The 21843-nt window shown below is 40.9% G+C and overlaps 1 protein-coding gene across 2 annotated transcripts in view; it reads left to right on the top strand.

The window, feature by feature from the left end:
• The window catches only part of PPARGC1A (PPARG coactivator 1 alpha), a 368606-nt gene that overhangs the window by 290585 nt on the left and 56178 nt on the right, over positions 1–21843 (top strand). Inside the window, exons 1-2 of one of the 2 annotated variants that reach the window (XM_027713759.2) lie at positions 8691–8831; positions 13863–14042. In XM_027713759.2, coding sequence (XP_027569560.1) covers positions 8784–8831; positions 13863–14042 — 228 coding nt within the window. In that variant the 5' untranslated portion in view covers positions 8691–8783. Of the gene's footprint in view, positions 1–8690; positions 8832–13862; positions 14043–21843 lie in introns of those variants that run through there. The other variant, XM_027713758.2, reaches the window with a different exon arrangement.

Here is a 21843-nt window from a genome sequence, read left to right as displayed (position 1 = left end):
ACTTGCAGCTTGTCTCATGCTTGGGTGTAATATGCAACATGAGATAATGTGCTAGAGGAGAAGACAGGCACAGCACAAGGCTCTTGAAAGCCATGAGAGGCACTGAAAGCTTGCGTTCCTGGTATGCAGCAGTATAGATATTTGAAAGGTTAGGTTCGGTCTATTTTTAGGTAGCCTTCACATTGGAACTGCTCTAAGAATGAAGGAGATATAAAGATTGCATGTGTCTCTCCTGATTTATCAGAGACTTTTGACAAAATGCATTAAAAAAGGCTTTCCTCCGAATTGGAGATATTTTTTTCTGAAGTATAGCTGTGCTTCTTATTTAGAACGGGAGTCTTTATGATCTTGATTAAAATGCCAGTGCTGTCTATTTCACTCCAAGATCAGCATTTTCAGATTTTAGCAAACTTAAAGAAATATGACTTTCCCACTTATTGTTTGGGAAGATTTATTCACTTGTGTAAATGAATTTTAAAAAATTGGCAAGGCTTTTTATCTCATATAAAATAAATCTGAAGATAAATGATCTTTTTCCACTAACATCACCTATCATTAAAGTGGCTAAATGAAAATCAAAATGTGTTGCTATTTAGTGCCTGCTTGCCTTTTTACGGGAGATGAAATTGAGCATGTTTACTGGGCAGGAATTGTCAGCAATGCTTCGATTTATAGCATTGTCCAGGATATAAATTAACAAGCGCCATGTGTTTCCACCAGTCTCCCTGGAAGATGGTAGCCCTGTCTCCCCAAAACGTACATCTCCAGCTGGCTGTGCATGCTCCTACCTCGCCTTAAAGAAAACTGCAAACAATGTAAAATTGTGTTGCATTGAACTGAAGTGCAAACATTTTTCCCTGTCTCTGTAAACAGGAGTGCATGTGAGAATGAAACAGGTGGAGGTCTACCTCCAAAAAACCCCCAGGGATGTGTCACACTCATTTCTCAAGTCTATGCAATCTTTGTTTAATGAATTGGTAATAATATTATGATGAAGTACTCTTTGGTGTTGGTTCACTGTTTTTTTTTCCAAGCTTTTTTTTGCATAGCAACTTGAAACATAAATTAAAATAATCCTCCATTCAGACAGTTTCTTATTTTTACTTGGTTCTTTGTTCCTCAGAGAGGAAGGAGGAGCCTGCAGTGGGCAAAAAGGAAAGGTGCACTCTGGTGAAGTCTCTATTTCAGTGTGAATCCTACATGCTTTTGTTTAAATGCGTTGCCCTGGCTTGCTCTTCTGCTCAAAAGAGCGGAAACAACAAATAATGTTTAATTGTGTCAGATTGTCAGGGAATTTTACGATGGTAGGGTCCATTAAGGACAAACATTAAGTAACAAACTTGCCTTATTTGTTGATAGACATGAAATAATGAAACTACAGACTTTTGGGGAGGAGCCATGAATCTTCACTGGTAACCACTTACAAAATAATAACTAACCAGTGTCCCAAAAGAATAACTAACCAGTGCAGCAAATACTAAATTTCTTGGGAACGAAGATGTCAAAAAAGGTGGTAGTTGACACAATCTTTGTGCTTTATCCCTGTTCCATTCACAGGGGAAAGCTGGAGAAGCCTGAGTAGAACAAAAATTTAAAAAAAAAAAAGGGTGGAAGTGTGCGGAGGAGTTTCTGCTTTGAACTGCCTTGGTCCTACCTTCTGTGATAAGGTCTGATTCAAAGCTTGCCTAAATCCATTAAAAGATTTTCATTCCCTTCCAAAGTATTTAGAGCAGTCACCCCTTCCAGCTACTTTAACCCCTCTTTTGTTTTACTGCATTTTCTCATACAGATAAATAGCCAAGTGATTTGGATAGAATAAAATTAAAATACAATAGTAACTCACCCAAACCTTTCTATGTCTAGCAGTTCTCCCATTCCATCTCTGCACAGGCTTGTTTGGGCTTGAGTCAGAGGTGGAAGCACTGACAAATTTCTTGTCAAAAGCGTCGGCTGGAGGAGGGTCAGCCTCCAAAGTTTTATAGCTGCACTTTGTATAGCTAATAAGCCCTGGGCTAAATGCTTATCTTCCTTTATTTTGGTTATCTGATTTGGGGATGGAGGGAGGATGACATCTCTTGCCATTTGTGCAACTTTTTTAGATTAATATTGCAGCTCTAAGAAAAATGAATAATTGGACTTTTGAGCAGAGAGTGGAACCACAAACCCATAGGGATTCCTCTAGCACTAGTCACTAGTTTGCATATTGCAAGTTAACTGCAATTCATGAAGTGTTCTGGCTAAAAATAACTTCAGGGCTCAATTTTGTCTGGCAGAAACTACTAGTTAAGAGGTCAGCTGAAGCTGATCCTTCAGAAGCCTTGTCTGCGTGAAACTGTTGCTTTGCGCTCACTGTTGTGATGAGGTGACCCAGTCTCCTCTTGGCTTGTCCTTGGCTGACTCAGGAAAACAGGGTGCAGCAGCTCTTGGTGGCTGGCGAAGGGGACCTCTGCTGCAGCCTGGAACCTTCAGAGGCCAAGTAGCGAGCGCTGGCTGCTGCGCAAGTGAAGCTCTGTTGCCCGCTCACAGGAGTTTCTGCGGAAGCTCGCCCTTCTCCACAGCCAGGCATAACTCTATAAAGAGTGACTTGATGCATAAGCATATTTTTAAAAAAATCAAAACACACCAACAACTCCAGATCTTTTGTGTGATATTTTCATTTTTTGTTTGCCTAAAATCGTTGCAGAGAAAATCTGACCAATGTTACTGAAATCCTGTCAGATGCCTACAGTTCAGAATTATTTCCATATTATATTTTGTTTTAGTATGAAAAATGCCAAGAGCTAGGCCCAAGAAAAACGGCTGACTCAGTTCCACTGAGCTCTCTCTGAAGAAAGTCATATTTGAAGATGAGAGATGTGTTGGTAACGCTGTCTGTCATCTCTAGTTTATTAAAAAAAATTGCTAGGAGGCACTAAAACTGTCCACTGCCTTTCCTTCTGTTCCTTCACTCAAAGGTGCTTCATTCATGTCGACTTTACCATAGCGTTTTTGTGTAAAACAAGATTTGATTTTAGAGTATTTAAAGGTTGCTGTTCTCTCCAGTGCTGCGCTGAAGCCTTGCGTGCGCTCCACTGCAATCGCTTTACAAGCCATTTTAGAGAGGAGGTAGGCTGTGTTATGGAAATAGGAGAGGTTTTTCTTCCACTAGCTACTGCGAGCCTTGGTGTGGATCTGGCAGGGAGTGTGCTCTCCTGCGCTGCTGTGGCAACCTGGGCACCACAAGTTCCCTCCAGGCTGGGTGACTGAATGGCCAGGTGGCAAAGCAAGCCCCCAGCACAGTGTGACAGCTGGGTGGCTACCTCAGTGAAGGATGGTAACTTTGGAATGGGCTTGGCTCCCACCAGATTGCTTACGATTGCATCAGGGAATCTCTTGTGTACCCTAAAGTGTCAAGTCCATGGTGATTGTTTATGGGATCATCCTCTTCATGCTCTTCAGATCCCTCTCAGAAAAAGTTCGTAATAACTAGATTGGCGTTAACGATGAACGAGTCAGGGAACAAGGGCTCCAGGGTAGTACTCTGGGTGCCTGGGAAATACAGTGCAAGGTGGATGGTAATAGGGGTAATGAGAATTATCTGGCTGGGGAGGCAGAGCTCTGCATAGAGTTACACATATGAGGTGTATCCCTGAAGCTTCTCTGGGTTCTGCCCTTTGTGGCTAAAGCTGGAGAAGACAATTGCCCGTGCCTAGAAAGGGTGTGAGCATCCCAGCAAGGCTGGCAGTGGGAGAGGAAGGGCACAACTTCTGAGTGCAGAGCAGATGCTCCCAGCCCCTGAACAGGAATGCCAGAAAAGAGTTCCCTGGGTCTGATAACATCAGACGTGAGCAGGTTTTGATCTCTTCCAGTGACTTGAACATGTGGAAGGATAGAGGGATAAAAAGAACTTTATGATTTCTTTTGTTCCAAGGAAATATCAGCAGTGAGGTGAGTAAAGGAGAGATGATAAAGATCTGCAACGGTCTGTGATTTTGATGTGGTCCTGCCTGCTCTGCCAACCTGCAAGAAGGTGCAAAACTGGAATCTATCTCCTTGTCTTGCCTGGGTGTCTGTGCTCAAACAGCATAAAAGCCTCCCCAGGAAACTGGTGTGTTTACACGACTCTGTTTCTCAAACATATAGGGGCCATAAATTTAAATATAGATGCTTTTTTACAGATTAGTCTTTCTATGAAGCAGTAACACCTGAGTGTTCATGCTGCTTATAGCAGGCCTGACAAGCTGGATTTTCCTGTAAATCATAGCAAATGTGGGTCCTGTAGAACATGGGCTCCAAATGTTGGGGGGAAACAAGTGGCAAATGTTTTTTTTTATGTAATCAGCTTGAGTGGTTTGCTTTTCTTGTTTTTAGTAATGAGTAAGTGAAATATGCTTGTGAAGTGTAATGTTCAGAGAGGTATAAGAAAAATTATAAGAAGATTTCTTATAGTGGGTACCTGTGCTCCTCTTGCTTCACTTAGGCACTCCTGGAAGGTTTTACTACAATCAACCAGTTACAAAGAGTTGCATATCTGCAAGCCTGGTTAACACCAATAATCTGGTAATCTGCAATAATAGTAAATAGTCACAGTCAGGTCCAGTTGCACGTGAACAAGCGAGTGATTTACCTTGGCATTCAGTGCTCTTTATTTGAGCCCTCAGTCTGTGGAAGCAGATGTGGCAAAATTCAGCCTGGTGTCCGTGATGTCAGTAACGCATCACCATTTGGAGAAAGTTACTTTGGATTCTCAAATATATAGCTCCTCAGACAGCAGCCTGTGACCCAGAGCTGGGCCAGGAATTAATTTGGCCCTGATCTCTTGAGCTTTCCAGAGAGCTGGTACAGAGCACTATCGTGGGTTTTCTTTGTTAAAAAAAATCTCAGGTCATAACTGCCCTAGCAAAACTGCAGAGGGCACACTGCTTTATTCCACCGTAGAATTACTGCACCAATGAACCCAGAAGTTCAAGGAGTTTGACTCACTGGCTTATGCTATTGAAGGTATATTCTGGGTAGGATGAACTTGATAAATAAGGAAAAGAAGATGAGAAGGGGAAAAAAAAAGGAGCAAACAAATAGGATAGAAGTGGAACAGAGAGAATGGACTGGAAAACAAATACAGTACTGTGCAAAAAATAAGAGTTAAGATGCACAGAAGGAAGATTTCTAATAAAAAATTAATAGGGTACATATACTTTATATAGAACACCATTCACGCTAACACACCTTTGGAGTGCAGATTCCTCTTTTATACACAGCATTGTCTGATCTTTTGCTGTAAGGCCATTCACTCTTGGAAGGTTGAGCAGAAAGGGTTGAACTGATGTGAGAACTGGTTTGCAAACCTCATCTGGCTGAAACTCCAGCACTGTTTTTATAAACAAGTTTGGTAGTCCTTTTTCCACTGGAAAAGTAGCAAGGAAAGAAAATCTTTATTCCTTGGTGCCATAATGAAGGGACTAAGTTTTGGATTTTGAAATCATGAGGGCTCCAAAATCAGTAGCTTCTTCAAGAAACCAAAATTACAGGGAATAAAAACATGACCATAGTTAGAAAATGTGAGTGAAAGAAGAGAAAGAGATAAAATCAATTCTGAATCCAGGAAAAAGTCAAGGACAGAGGGCTTGAAGGCTTCAGTCTTTGATTTCCATTGCCTGTTGTTGCAGGCAGGCATACCTTCCAGTCCTGTTGGAAATGTATCAGGATTTGCGCATTTGTGCCCAAATGCTGTTAGAAGGCTTAGCAGAACTTTCTTGAATTATGACCCTTAAAGAAGAAAACGCAAAATTTGGGAATTGCTGAGACTCAGTACAGAGTAACCTAAAAACAGAGGAAATATACAAGGATTGAGGAAGTTGTTTGATGATGGACTTTTCAACAGGGCAGATTGGATCGAACAGACCCGCAGACTTTACCAGCTAAAGGAGCGTTTTCTTTGTATGTGTTTGTTATGGAACCAAATATCCTATGTGTGTGCTTAGATATTGCCCCACAAAAGATGATTGTGCAATTCTTTAGTGTTGTCAAAACAGAGGGACGAGCATTGCTAAAGCTACTAGGGAATGTTTAGAAGACAAGGTTTCCTTTGAGGAAGCAGCTTAGGTGCTGGCCGGGTTTCACAGGTTTCATTTACATATGCGGAGGCTGCGCCATTTCCAAACTACACGAGCGCTGCAGCTGCTTTCCTTGCTTTTCTCCTCTCAGAAGCACTATGCTCAAAACCCACATTAAAACATGTGAAAAAAAGATCCTAGTGGGTAAATTTATACTATGGCTGGCGTTAGACACTTCAGTTAAAAAAAAAAAATTCTTCCTAAGCAATGGGGAACCCTTGTTGAAATCTCACAGTCTTTTGTAGTTGGAATCGTGCTTGGCATCCCTTCCAGGTAACGCTGGCACTGCCAGAAAAGTTCAAGCTATAATGTGGCCATAGAAAAGCTCGGGGGGACTCTAATTATTACCTATTGGTCGCACTGTCCACAGTGCACTAAAAAAGTTCTTCAATCTCTAAAGCTTGTATGGTGAGAGCACCGCTAAGGTCACAGTTTTTATTTATCAGTTAACTTGCTAATTTGAAGGGAAAGCATTGAAGTGGAAATGTAGAAAATAGAAACAACATGAGCAGGTCAAAATATCCAAAACAGCAATATGAAATGTTCCAGTGTAAATACATTTCTATAAAAGGTGTGAATGAAACTTCAAAAAAAAAAAAGATGATGGATTTGGCACAGTCAATGAACACAATTATAAGTAGGTATTGAAGGAGAATATTCCACCAACCATGGATCCACAGATAATAATTAATAAGAACCAACTCCACTCCAGGCAGGCAGGTGCCCAGCATTATTTCACAGTTGACTGTTCGGGGGGTAGAGGTACTCACCTTTGCCACAGATCTTAATAATTTACTGCAGTTTTATCATTAAATCAGCATATAATTGGGAAGGAAATTAGGTTTTTTTCGTCATGAGAGCAAAGCAATACCGTTAATTTAATTATTTGTAGGAAAGGCTTTCCGTAGTCATTTGGTATTTTGCTGTGTTTTTTTTTTTTTTAATTAAGTAAAGTAAGAACAATGCCATTTTTGTCATCTGTGCTTGGTGAAAATATGACAGTGTGATGTGATTTGCAACTTAAGCACAAGCTGGGAAAAATATACATTTTATCAGGACTGGCAATAATGAATTACAAGGGAACAAAAATAAGCAAAGAATATATCTGAGACCTCCTACCATTTCTGAAGTTTCCAATGTCTGTGAGAAAAAGGCTATTTCAAGAATTGTGCTTCTTATTTATTTTTTTCTCTCAGCAAAATTGCCATACTCTTGTATAATAATTGAATTCGTTTAGCCTTTGGAATACCCGAGTTTGCAAATAACAATGAAAATGAATATTTCATGACATGGAGAATGATCAGTTATAGTTTTGTAACTTTGACTGGTAGCCCAGCACGACAGAGCCAGTGCTTACATTTCACGAGACTTTTTGCACCCAGGTAATTAAAAAAACTGCAGCTTAAGACAATAAGCAGGCAGGTGGGGATAGTTAAACATGACCTGTATTTGTGGGTTTTCTTTCCCTGTTGTGGGCAACGTTTTGCAGTTCCGTTTGGTACATGGAGTTTGTTGTGTATGCAGTGCAAAGGGGCATCATAAACCAGTTGCACCTGCAGCAGCCCCTGTTGTCTGGCAAAGACTTTGATGAGAAGACGTGTCTTTTAACTGTGTGTCTGGATTTTCACACAACAAGAGATTTTTTTTTATTTATTTATTTTCAATGAACCAATGCTGAGTCCAGGTCAGAAGGGTCGGGGTGTGGTGTTTGTACGGAAATGTTCCGAGGCAGCTTATAGGGAGAGGCGGGTGTGGGTCAGGGTGGTCCTGGGCAGGATTGAGGCAGTTGCTTGTAACAGCTATGGTTTCTTGGGGAATATACTGAGAAAGAGAAGTGATTAAAATGCAGCTCAAAAATACTGTAATCTAGCTGGGAACAGGATCAGGCTCCCCCCTAGGAGCAGGTGAGATAACTGTAGGAATGTTTTTTATAGATGCTTACTCCATTCCAGAGAAATGCTGGGGTGGGGGTGAGGGGTGTTGCCGATGCATTTGATGTGGAAAAACTAACTTGAGTTGCAATTATCCCTGAGAAACCATTAACCTAACCAAAACATTTGGCAAGGTGCAAAATCCCCGAGTGCAAAAAAATGTTGGAAGGTGGTGTAACTTTTGCTGAACTGTGGGATAGCCTCTCCAAAGGGAACAGTGCCGAGGAGCGGGTGCAGGCACTGGAAAGGTTGAGCTTGGGCTACTCGCATGCAGGCTGTAGCTCGGCTGGAAGTCACTTCACTTTTTCTTTATAATAAGCACAGCTCAGCCTATTGTGTGCCGGGGTGTGGGGGGAAGACAAAGAAAGCGAGCCAAGAAATTAAAGAAGATGGGGAGGGATAGGAACTGTGCTACAGCAGGAGCAGTGTTTCAGGGGTGTGGCGTGGAAATCTGCCTTGAATCGCAGCGTGGTGCTGCGGCCGCCGAGGTCTGAGCGGGTTTTGCAAAGATTTACTTCACTTCAGTCTGGGTCTGCCCCTGGCTGACGTCACGGGCTGGAGCAGCGGCACCAGAAGGCTGGATGAGTGACAGCCCAGCCTACTTTTTAATAGCTTTGTCATGTGACGGGGAACAGTAGTAAGACAGGTGCCTTCGATTCACTCTCAGAGAGGGTCTCATTGCCTGCATGAGTGTCTGCTGCCTGCCTGCCTGCCTCTGGACTGTAGTTTGCCAGCTTTCCTGCCGTTGCTCCGCAGCTGGATGGCGTGGGACATGTGCAACCAGGACTCTGTATGGAGTGATCTCGAGGTGAGGGGTGCACGGCGTGGGTGGCGTGTGGGGTGCCGGCGGTGGCGGGGAGGGTGGGCTGGTCAGGGAACTGGCAGGGCGGCCGAGGCAGCATACTTTGCAAACAAGTCCATATCTTATCTTAACTCCAGTAAGTTTGCTATTTTAAGGTTACTCTGCGATGCCTTGAGCAAATCAAAGCTGAGCTCCTGTCATCAGTATACTATCTCCTGCAGTTGGAAACTATTTTCATGTGCCTCTGGCTCGCTCTCCCGTCATATGCAATATTTATGCTCTAAGATATTGATATGAATCGGTGTCTGAAGTGGCATTTCCAGTGGCGTTTAGTGGCCTGGTTGGAAAAATGCCATGTTTATTTAGAATAAGAGTAACATTTCTTTAAAAAAGAAAAGTAATTAAAATTAACCATTGGCTTTAAATTTTAATTGCTTCTTTCACTGTGCTCTGTCAAAGGTTTTTTCCTTGTTTATCAGCGGCAGAATACAAAATACACACAGGAATGAATACCCTGTTGTTTGGCTTTAGATGCTTTTTAAAAGAGATTTCTGGAAGGAGACGTTTCCCTGCTTCTTGTGGTATTGGAATACTGACACTGTAGCTAATGCCCCGTAGAGCAGGGTTTGCAGTCAATTCGAATAGTCCAACAAATGGTTAAATCCCACTGTACAGCAGAGACAACAGGATGAACCATGAGAATAGAGTTTATGCAGGACTGTGTGAACTGCTGCTGCTGCTGCCGCTGCTGCTGCTGCTGCTTGTGTAAAAATAGACGGCAATACATCAAATCCACAGCTTCTGCTGGCTACAATTCATAAAGGAAAAAATAAAAAAAAAAGGCAAGCAACCCCGTGGTAATCTCTGGAGTATAATGTGAGGTTTGAGGATTTCTGCATGTTCGCATTTGGCAAAATGGAGCATTACCTGAAAGTTCAGGCAACTTGTGAAGCGAGGCAAACTTTCTTTGGACCCCATGGAGAGGAATCCCAAATACAGACCTGCTCAAAGGAACTAATCCTCTGGCTTCGGGCTTGGAATAAGTGCTTAAAATGGTCCCCTCGGGCAATGGGGAAGGGAAAAACAGGTTACAGGCGATGCTTTTTAACTAAGATGTTCATGCTGTAGAGAGCTACCCATCTAAAGTAAAAACATTCCCATGTTCTCCAGGATATTTTTCCTATCTGGCAGAGCATGTATGTGGATTCTCAAGTCATTTTGTCATGTTTTAAATATTTGCAGCTTGCCATTGTATCTGCTGATTTCTGTTTGCATATTGTAATTGGTCTTATCTTGTTTTGATTTCTTGGTAAAGTGGAATAGATATGGATAATTCATATGTCCTGTAGCTATTATGAGTCAAGTCTGTAAGTGGATGACTTTCTGGCTCCAAAGTCCTAATTGTTTCTGAGTAGCTGGAGTATCCTGTGGGTTGTTGTCTGGCTTGTAGCATGGGTCTCAGCTGCCGTAGCTTCATTTTTCCATCATGTATTATTCCTAATGCTGCTAGGAGCTGATTGAGGAACCAGCTTATGTGGAAATACTGAAGATTTATTTTAATCACTAGAGTTCCAGCAGTAATTTCAAGCTAGTAACAGAATAGATAATTTATGTCAATGACTTTTTCATAGTGCAGAGGAAAAAAAAAAGGAAGGAAAAAAAGGGTTTGATCTTAATATTAATTGTGTGGTGGATGGATTAACTGTGGGTAGGATTTTGCCAGTGTGCTCCTGCGTTGCACTTCCTGTAGCAATACTAGTGCCTGCGTGCTGCTTTGGCTCAGGGGATCACCTTTACTGAGCTAAAATAATGCAGGCACAGGTACTGGAGGCAGCTTTCATTTTTTGAATCATTAATGTTTGCTGTCAATGTAAAATGTATTATATTCTTGCTCTCATAATGACAGGACGGCGTGTTGCTCAATAAAGGCCTGCATCACTGTAGCTGATCAGCGTCCCCAGTGCTTCACAGCTTAATGAAGGTGATGTACAGTAAGGTTGCAAAGATTGATAGAGAGAATCCACATGACACACATTTTGTCAAGTCTCTCTCTTTCCTGAGTTCATCCCCTTGGCACTTTGAAAAACTTGTTAAAAATAAAATGCAGATTATATTTTCATTAATATAATTAATAGGGCACAAGTCCAGTCTTCTTTTTTTTTTTTTTTTAAATTTACGTTCAAAGGCACAAAAACATCCAAAAGGTTAATGAAGAATTATACTTAATTATAATGATTCATTACCATCAGTGCAGTTGAGCTAATTTATTGTTTGCGCCTGAACTAAGAGAAAAAAGGTCTGTTGGAGTGAAATAACGCACAGTAATTAGCCTTTTGTGTTTAGTGACTGCTTTATCATCCTAAATGTTACTGTAAAATTAAGGCTATAGTTATGGAATAACTATCATATCAAATAACTGTGGGAAGACAGTAAAATGTGTGTTAGCAATGCAGGTGCACCTGTTACAGATGTATAGGCAAACAGTAAATATCAGCGTGTCAGATGAGGACAGTTTTAGGACTTGGAGTGTTAAATCTGGCATCATCCAAAGGCCAAATATAAATTAATAACAGGAACACTTGCTGCTAATGTGTCTCAGATTAGAAGCATAATGTCATATTGAGAAACATTGATTTTATTATCATGTCAACATTGGCAAGGCATATATACTTCATTTCAGCAGTTACATTTCTTAGGTGACATTGCAGTCACTACAGGTAAATGAAAGCTGTGATGAGCAGGAATTTTTTTTGTTAATACCATTGTTTATATTGCTTCAGAAGCCCACTGTAGGAACTTAAAAATGCAGATTACCAAAAGTAAACATGTTTAAGTAGGTGGTTCACAGAGTGAAGCTATTTTTATAAATGAAAGCAGTAAGAGATCAGCAGGATACTTTAGAAGTCTGTGGCATCAGTTATAAGCTACTGACCTCCACCACACAAACCTGAGAATGATGCTGAGAATCTACCTTTTCAGTCAAAAACTAGATTATCCTTTAATGAGATCAGAGATTTCGGCCAAGCATCAAAAAAGGTCATCTCTGTATTATAAGATTGCTGCCAGAAGGTTGTGTCTCGCACGAAAAAAAGGAAGCCTTCTAATTATTTTCTTTTTTTTTTTTCCTTATGCCCAAAATAATGGTAAAAGAATTGTGTGCAGTTAAGATTACTTAAGTGGGGTTTTGACTTCTTAAAGTTCTGCAGCTCCTTAAATAATAGGAAGAAAAACAACTGCTATTTCAGAGCTTTGTTTTGCAGCCTCTCAGCTTCCTTGCCCCTTGGCCTATTCCGTGATTATCTCGTAGTGTCCTGGTAGACGTAGAAGTTGTCTGGTAAATTATAGCTCGCACCAGCTGCACCAAGTCTTTGTGCCAACAGACAAAATCTTTGCTCACGGCTGCGCTGCTGCATCCAGCCCGCACACTGCAGACGCTCCGAGCTTCCCAGGGACAAAAAACTCAATGAAATGCACCTTCAGCAGCTCTCGCTTCCATTCTTGTGAAAGGCGGTCCTTGTGAGAGTGACATAACTGGTATTGAGCAATTCACATCCATGGACACTGTGTTAGTGCCCTACAGACATCTGCCTTCAGAAAATGGAGCTTTCTGCATTGACTTCAGTCCAAATAGAAGTTGGGAAATCATTCAAACCACCCAGTCAACTGACCGGAGTCGAGAAGGTCCTGCTGTTGGCCATCCTTAACACATTGCTAGAAATACTCAGGGTGGATGTCCTTAGGCTCAGTTGACTTTAGATGGCTTTTAACCATTCAGCGCCTGGTGCTTTTGCAGCGTTACGTGTGCTTTGCAGTATACCCGTATCGATGTAGGTGTTCGGAGGGGAGTTACGAGGATACATGGTACAGTGCAGTAGGAATTGCTTAATTGAGCAGCATTGACATATGGAACTCAGCTATTTGCCAAACTGTAACTACGTGTTTTCCATAATTAGGAAATGGTTTTGGTGGATACTCTGACATTTCGACTGCCGTGCTAAAGTTATTAATTTTTTCATCCTTAGTAGGTCAGTCAATACCCTATCTAGCTTCATACTAGCATATGAAAGGATACGGATTCCAGGTTTGTTTGTATTTATCCCCGCTCTCTTCTAAGTTGTGCAGACAAAACATTTTGCAGTGCTGAAGAGGATTCGTGGGACTTTGTTTACTGCCTCAATCAAAATGTTTCACAGACCCTCTACTTTAGGATTACTGAATAAGAGGATGCCATAAGACGAAAACCCATTTGATTCTCTCACTACATGTACCTCTCTCTAGGGACATTTAGGGAACTGTCTAGGATAGTAGATGTGTTTGCGCCAAGCAGGTGAAAGGCTGTGTGAACTGACTGTGCCTGTCACCCAGAGGAGAATATCAGGATATTTCAAGCTGCGCTTTGGTTGCCAGGACCCTGATATGTAACTGTGTGGCTGTGGTCTATGCACTGGGAACAGAGCACAGCAGCATCACTAACCCGTGCATTTTTATGCCCATATGGTAGCCACCATCATGACTGACCGCAAGGATTGTGGTAAAGTTCTGTAGAAGTGAAAGTGTGACTATCTCCAGCTTGAGCTAGCCCCCAGGGCTGAAGGCTGTAACAGGCTGTGCCTCTTTAACCTGAATGCATCAGGAAATGCGTGACAGACCTTGCCCAGAGGTATTCATCTGTAACTTGTACCTGCACTGGTTTGCTCTGAAGCAGGAGAATAAGGACATGCTTTGGCCTCTGCTGTTGGATTTAAAGCTTTGAACACGATTGTTATCAAATAGTGTAGGGAGAAGGAAAGTTGTTGTCCCTGGACAGAGATGTGACAGAGAAGGCAGCTTATGCCCTACTGTTTCCTCATCCCCTTTGCATACCTGTATAGTACTAGCCATGATCAAAAATTTAAGTGTTTTTTTTCCAGAATAAAAGATCAATCCTAGTGACCCTGTGCCATAGCTAAATTCAGGTTTAATTCTTATCACATGGTATTAAAGTTAATAGATTCCTGGTAATTAATGAAACTATTTCTGTGTTGCTGTATCCTGCAGTGTGCTGCTCTGGTTGGTGAAGACCAGCCTCTTTGCCCAGATCTCCCAGAACTTGACCTCTCTGAACTCGATGTGAACGACCTGGATGCGGACAGCTTTCTGGGGGGACTCAAGTGGTATAGCGACCAGTCAGAGATCATCTCCAATCAGTACAGCAATGAACCCGCCAATATATTTGAGGTAAGGCAAGGTGATGCAAAGTCCTTGCTTGCTTTTTTTCTGATTTTTTTTTTTGTTACCCTGGTGGACAACAGTTTTACAATTTTTCCCCCATTAAGAGACAATAAATGTGGTGATGTGTTAAGGGTTCTGATTGGTTCCTTTGATCTGCACGATCAGAACTAGGCCTGCGATCTGGAGGGGTGGGGGGGGTGAAGCCTTGAAAGGATTTAAATGGAACTTTGGATTTTTGAAAGAAAACAGCTAAACAGTGCCTAGAGTACACTGCCCTGTGGTGTCACAGTGAGGAGTTGCACAGTTGTAAGCTACAAAGCAAAAGTCGAAAGTTGTTTGTTGTCTTCTACTTGAATTCCTCGTCAAGAAGCAGAGTGCAGCACAGCAGCTAATTGATGAGTAGCTAGAACATTTCTAGTAAAGGTTTTTACCACTCAGAACCTTACTGTGCAAGGTTCTTTTGCACACAAATTGAGAGGTCCTCATTGATGATGTATAAGAGAGAAAAAGGGTGGATTTGGCAGAGAAGTCGTAGATCTCCTGGTGGAGAGCAGTCTAAAAGTAAAAGTCGAAGAGTGCTAGAGAGATTTAAATCTTTTCTTTCCAATTCTGCCTTGGGGATCAGGGTGTATGAGAGGAAGGTTACTGTCCCTTTATCTCTGTCTCCAGTCTTCTTTCTTTTGTTGTGTAAAGCCTTCATAATTCTCCGCCTCATGGTTTCCGGCAGCTGTGCCCCTCTTAAACCCTAACCTCCTTCCCTCTTTGGTAATAGGAAAGGCTATAGATCGTCCACTGACCGGGAAATTGGACAATAAATTGATTATCTGGCAGGAAGACCTTGTGCAAAAGCAAGCTACGGGTGCTGCCTCTCACATGGCAGGTACCACAGCTCCAGGAAGTACAGCTGGTCCACTGGCTCAAGGAAGCCCTGAATTATCATGGTGGAGTTTAAAGGCTGGAAAAAATTAACTGAAACAACATCATAAGATGCTTACTTAGGGTGATGTCCTGAATAAAATCCTTTTTTTGCAGCTCTGAACCCACAGTGATCTCCCTGATGCAGATAAAGTTGCACTGGATTTATACCAGTGTAACTGATAGCAGAAAGTGGCCTTCTCTATTCAGTTTCTGTGATTTACATCCAAGTAACTTGAAATTAATTTTATTCAAATCAAAATAGGCCTGCAAAGCCTTGTGCTTAGGCCCTCTTTTTTCTTTAGTTGTATAGTGTTCTGCACCTTGTTTTACAAAGTTTCCAAACCCCGTGTTGTTCTTGAATTGCAGTTGTACTGCCCCAGGCAGGGTACGGCCTGCTGGTGACTAGGTTTGGATGGTCGGTGGCAGAGAGGCAGGGGGGCAGAGACCACACTTGCAGCTAGTGTGGTGCAGACTGGTTTTGCTTTTTTTATAATGGAAGAGACATATTTTTCCACAGTTATCAAAAACGAAATGCAGAGGCATTTTCCTTTAGGAAAAATCAGTTGAAGATGCAGACTTTCAAAGTGTAAGTTCCAGATAAGTAATACGAGTAAGTATTTACCAATTCTAAGCACACAAATCATTCCAATAAAACCAGTAGAACATGAGCACAGACTTGTTGCTTGTCCCATGTGTTGTTGCTTGGCTGTTCTGATGGCCACAGCTGCAGAGTACAAAGTTGTCTCAGACAGGTAGTGACCATTCTCCTACATGCCCTGTATAGGAATTGTCACTTCTTATATGAAATAATTCCTGTTCTGAAAATCAAAGCATGTTGCAAACAACAGGACAACCAGATAGGCTTGTAGTTAACCTTGGGGGTTGGTGACATGAGGTACTGGTCACTAGGGGTAACCTTGCATGGGCACATTTGGGTATGTCAAAGATGAGGTGCCCCAGTGTGAAGAAACAGGAGAATGGGAAATGCAGCTAGGGGAAGGCACCTAGGCAGCAAGTAATAGGTCAGAAATAATAGTTCGGAAATGAAATATGCTACTTCTCTCCTAACACACGAATTCTGTTGTTTTCTTTGTGAATGCCTGGATTTCTTCACACCAATCGACTTCTGCTGCAGGCTGCATCGCTGTCTCTGACCTCACAGCTTGGCCCATACTTACCTGTAGGCACAAATTGTGCCCTAATGGTATTTTACAACACTGCAGTGCAAAACTAGGCTATTTTCAGCGTCATAGTGTGTTGCATTTACATTTCTTGGTTGCCTGGCCTCGGAAGATGGGAATGAAACAGTTATTTTCACCTCCCATACGTTAACCCTGTCCCCATTCTCCATCATGCAGCTGGATACCTTACACTATTTCTTGCCTCTGCCGCTCTGTAATGTGACGACTGGGGGTGCTCAAGATCAGAAGAAGATGTCTTCTTCCTCCAGAGACTTATCTCACATGTCTGTGAGGAACTATTTGTTTTAGCTGAGAGAATGGAAGTTTTGTGCAGTTTTCCATTTGGTAATCTCTAGATTTTTCCATATTGATCCTCACTGGCTTTTTTTAAAAGAAAATAATTTCTTTTTTTACCTTTTTTTGCTTCTTTTTTTCTCTTTTATCATTGTGGGAGTAGTATGTTTTATCTAACTTAAACTTCCAGATGATGTGTTGTCATACAAAAATAGAAATACAGCCTGTTTGGAGTGGAAGGGAAAGAACCAGAATGATGAACAAATGCTGGGAAGTACAAGAGCAGAATTACTTGCACAAGCTGTACAGTGTTAATTGCCAAACCTAACCTTGACTGAAACACAGTCTTCATTGAGGTAGTAATGCAGTACATGTCGCATTGTCTAGGTGAGGGATGGTATGAAGTTCCTGAGTGTCTCTGGTGCACTTTTTTTAAGAAAGACTTGTATTTCAGAAAGTGAATTTTTGGTCTTACTGCAAATCATGTTCCTGAAAGCTCACTTGAGCCAAGCACCCACAAGCTTAGACACTCCCAGTGGCTCACAGACTAGAAATCATTAATAGTTATGGTAGCAACCAGAAACCAAGTGAGATAAAGGTCCAATTAGTCTAGATAGTTTGTAAGTGTTGAGTATAAATCCCTGCTCTCATCTGCTTAGGTGTGATGAGATACTGGCCTTCACTCCAGCGTTAAAACACACCAGTATTTTGCAGACACACCTAATTTATCACTGTATTATTCTGCTCACACGCCAGTGTAACTGATACTAGTCCCGAATCAAACCTGGACTGTCTGCCCCAGTGCAGAGGCTCTTCTTATCAATGTTTCTACTTATGTACATTATTAATTAGTTGATTTCTTTCTGTTCACAGCTTGATCACTTATTCTTTTTACCTAGTATTCTTTGCCTGTTGCTCTGACTATTGGAAAGATAAAATGAAGGAGTTCTTGCCCCTCAGGGTACTGTCTATTGACACAAGTTTATGCAAGTAAATAGTTAATGAGTCACCCAAGACCAGTTATTTAGATGGTTCACTGCACCATTCACTTTTATGATTTGCTTTTGTGAAGAACTAGACTTAAAAAAAATTGCAAAAAATTGATTTGGCTACTTTTAGAAAATCAAAATGGTTAGTTTTTCATTCTCAAAGCCAATGCTATGTGAAATTGTGAACAAACGTACAACTTAATGTGTCACGAGTGAGAAAGCTTTTTTTGTTCACGAAAATTTTTTGTTGTTCCTTGAGGCTTCTTCATATACTATACCATATCATGTAAGATTAGCCACATTTAAAATTATTTATGACCCATGCCTAGCATTATGGAGAGAGAAGATATCTGCGGTGGGTGTATCTCTTTGTTGGCATTGTTTGCAAATAACTCAACTGATGTTAAGAGAAAATGCAGCCCGTTAACTACCTGTTAAAAGTATAATGAACCTGTGTAAAATCATAAATCTTATACTTGGAAAAACCCATTTTTTAGCCTTTAAAAAGACTTCAGAAAACCCATATTACTTGCCCTTCTGCAGATTTCATTTATTTACATAATTTGTTTACATAATTCTGTGTTCCAGAGAGATGCTCACTGTATTTGATTAGTTTGCTTTTAATTGTTCTGTATGGGTGTAGCACAGGTTACTTTTTAAGGCCATTCTGTGTGCCATGTATTTGGAAAGCCTAAAAAGACAACTATGTAGACTGCCAAAAAGTGCTTGTATTACAAGCAGTGAGAATGTGAGGAGAAAAAGAAATGCACAATGAAATGCAGACTGTCTTGCTCTTGGCAGCAGGAAAATTCATGGAGATAAATGATTTCTTATTTATTTGGAAGGGTTTGTATCAGGAAGATGATGAGTGTTGAGGGGAGCCTTAAACATCACCAAGGCATTGGTTCAGATTATAAGCTCCCTCATGTTCTGTGGTGCTGCCAGCCTCTTTCACCGTTGCAGGTTATTCATTCAAGGTTTGCAGCCAGATTGATTAATGAATGACCAGATCTTGCGTAAAATGACTTGGCCTGACTTTTAAACAACCACCAATGTTTTCTTTGCCAGTCTTGTGACTGGTGTTAATGGGTTTCCAGAGAACTGAGCCTATAGAGACTTTCTGTAGTGGCCTTCCCTAGCATTTTTTCCACTTTTTAATTTTCTCCAAAACTAGTAGCCCAGGGCAGGCAGTTCAAGGAGATATAATCTCAGGGAAAAAAAGACATGGTAGTCAAATCCTTGATGGCTGATGCCCTTCAGTGCCAAATCAGCATGATTTATCATAGCCATCTATTCAGCACAACAGAGGCTGGAGGTGAGCTGCATGGTGTACCTCACACAATATGCATAACTAGAGCTCTGAACTTTGAAGGAAAGCCTCAGAGCTATTTGCAAAGTGCTGGTGCTTAGTGAATACTAAATTACATTTAGGAAATAGTCTACTGCTACCAGTTATACTTCATTTTTATTCTTGACACAGACACCTAAATCAGAGAACAGTAACATTTCAGAGATTATGGTAGCAGTTTGGGTATGTTCCAACACTATAATAGGATCAGAATTTTAAGGCCTTTTTTATTATTACCAATAGTCACTTAGTTTCTACTGCAGCGTACTTTGTAGGGAATTACAGCTTTTACTAAAAAGATTAAAATGCTATTATGCAAATGATTGCAGTATGTTATTATGTTTACAAATTAACATCCATGGCTCAACACACAAATTAACTAACTATTCCATCTATATTATTAAGGATTTAATAAAGTAACTGTTGATAAAAATGAGGAGCTTGAAACACTTAATAGGAACTGATCATGATTTAACATAGAACTTAAACATTGTGTTTAATGTTCTAGATGGCATAATGGCAGAATAAAGCTCGTCAAAGCACTTAAAAGGACGGAGATTGTGTGCACGACATAGCAGCCTGTCTGAGAACTTAGAGGGCACAAACGAAATAGCTCTGGGCAGTAACATAGAGCATATCGGTGAATCTGGAAGCAACACAGGGCCATCGCACATCAACATGTAGTTTCCTGCTCTAATAAGTAGTTTTTCTGAAATTTGGATTCATACGCATTGAGTGTTTTACATGATAGGCACACGTAGTGTACTTGGGAACTTGTGTCCCTCTAAAATGCATCCTGTAATGAAATGTTTCTATGGCAAATGGGATTTCGTCGCAGAGAGTATTGCTGTATGGCAAAAAAGGGGAAGGCTGAGTTCAGGCTGAGATGACTTTACAAACAGTGCTGCAAATTGCTATTCCTAACAGTTCATAAGAGATCATAAAAGCAAACAGATAAGAGCAACTGAGGTCCTAGAGAAATGAATGTACAGTATGTGGTTATGGGATAGATTTAGTAGGGAAACAGACAACGTTGTGGGTTTAATACAACAATAAACATAAAAGGCTAAAGATGCAGATTTGGGATAGGAAACTTTATAAGAACAGTAAAAGGTAACTATGTATCATAAAAATCACTTGTGAGACTAGGAGAGAGACCCTCAGTTCCAGGGAAAAAAAATAGCAGACGCTTGGTAAAAGCATTATATTCCTGATGGAGCAATGTCACGTTTCTTGTGTGTTTGTATGCATTACCTTTTCCAGTGTCTCTGGCCTGACTTAGGTCTCTACATCTGCTAAATAGAAGACCAGCACAATAACATCTTGTCTGTGTGGGATGATATATGTAAACTATAATCTATGATTAGCTATGCTGACATTTAAAAAGGCTCAAGCAGTAAGTGGAATTTATTTTACTTGAACCAGCTGCTATGTAATTGGGAAGAGTTTATGCAAATGCTCTGTATCTAGTGTTAGCAAGGTGTGCTGCTGCTCCATTTTCTTTCCCACTTGGACAAACTACAAACTGTCTAAACACATCTCTGTTTTAATGCAAGAACCTGGCATGTTGGTTGAAACCTTCAGGCAGGAAAGAAGTCCCAAATGAGCAAAAAAAATTGCTTTGAGAGCTTATTGTTTGATGTATGAGGCCACCAAGACCATTCCCCAGGCGCACAATCAAGAAAATGCAACTGATCCCCTTCACAGTCCCATTGAGGAGTCATTTCACCTGGAGCAGCTTTAGCTTGAGATACTCACTGTGCTGCTGTTCTGTAGAGCACCTGTCCTTTTTCTAAGAGGGAAGAGTAGCACTCACCAGAACAGTAGTGAGCTAATTAGGTCATTAGGCGGATGTCTTGGCCTGTGTTAAAACCAGCCCTTGAGGACACTGTGTTACACTGTGTTCCCAGTGGCTACATAGCTAAATACAAACTGGTGTCAGCTGCCATACAAACAAAAATGTAATAGCCTCCTTTCACAGAGGTCATCTTAAATCCACTTTGGTCACAGTCACATTCCACATCTGTTTTAGTGAGATGCAGCTTCTTAAGGTGGCATTTGGACTTCATAAGCACACAAACAACTGAGCTATAAATTGCTACTGCTGGAGTTATTTTGAATAAGTGTATACTGTTTCATATTTATAATGGTGAGGCTTCATAATATTCGCAGTGAATATATAACACAGATCAGTTCAACAAGCATGAAATTGTATGTTGTCAACTTGTCACATAAATAGAGCCGTATTCGAGCTTACCATAATGTTGAACTAAATATTTTCTCCCTGGAACTGCAGAGAGGGTCACAAAAATGTGGGACGGTAGCTCTGTCTTTTGTTAGAAAAACACTCCCAAACTTATTGCTAGTGGGAAGTAAATATTTCTGATACAATTTGTTTGGGTTTTTTCTTGTCCATTTACTTAACAACAGCAATAGAAAGTTTGCCTTTCTTAGACAAATGCTGATTGACCAAACTGTTAAATTTATTTCCATTAATGGGTTTTTTCTAGTGTAACCTTTTTTTTTTTTATTGTTGCTATTTTTGCACTATGCATCATTGCTAATTGCTGCTAAACAGTCCATCTTAACCCTGGCATGCTCTTCCACTGCTGCCCCATCCCACTTAACATTAACTCTGGCCCATGCCATTACAGAAGGATAAAATCATCACAAGGCTTCATTTAGGAATTCTTTTCTCTTTGGTGCCACTAACCTATTGTGCATGTGTAGGTCAGGAGGAGGAAATTGCATGGAGTATGTTTGTTGCAGGGAGAAAATTTGGGTATTGAATCATGTCAGACTGTTTTTTTCCCCATGAACAGATTAAATATAGAAAGAAGAGCGTATGTGTGTCTGTGAAAACTTATCCACTTGTAGCTCTTGTTGTACTACAGTAGTTAATACTCAGATACTCTGGAAATTTGCAGCCTTTCTGGAGGAATGCCCCCTGCCAGCTTTATAGGCCTCTTTTTCTCCAGTGTCTGATTTTTATTTCAGTAACTTTGTGCAGGTGCGTACAGGATCCTAATGCCTGCGTTTGCAAGTGATGGGCTACAGCATTGGCAGGCGTGGAGCTC

The sequence above is a fragment of the Pipra filicauda genome, unplaced genomic scaffold (genome assembly GCF_003945595.2).
Source record: "Pipra filicauda isolate LSUMZ 115617 unplaced genomic scaffold, ASM394559v2 scaffold169_size1572857_pilon, whole genome shotgun sequence".
In the NCBI taxonomy this organism is placed as follows: domain Eukaryota; kingdom Metazoa; phylum Chordata; class Aves; order Passeriformes; family Pipridae; genus Pipra; species Pipra filicauda.
Note: the sequence above shows the minus strand (reverse complement) of the source record. Positions and strands in the feature narration are given on the sequence as shown.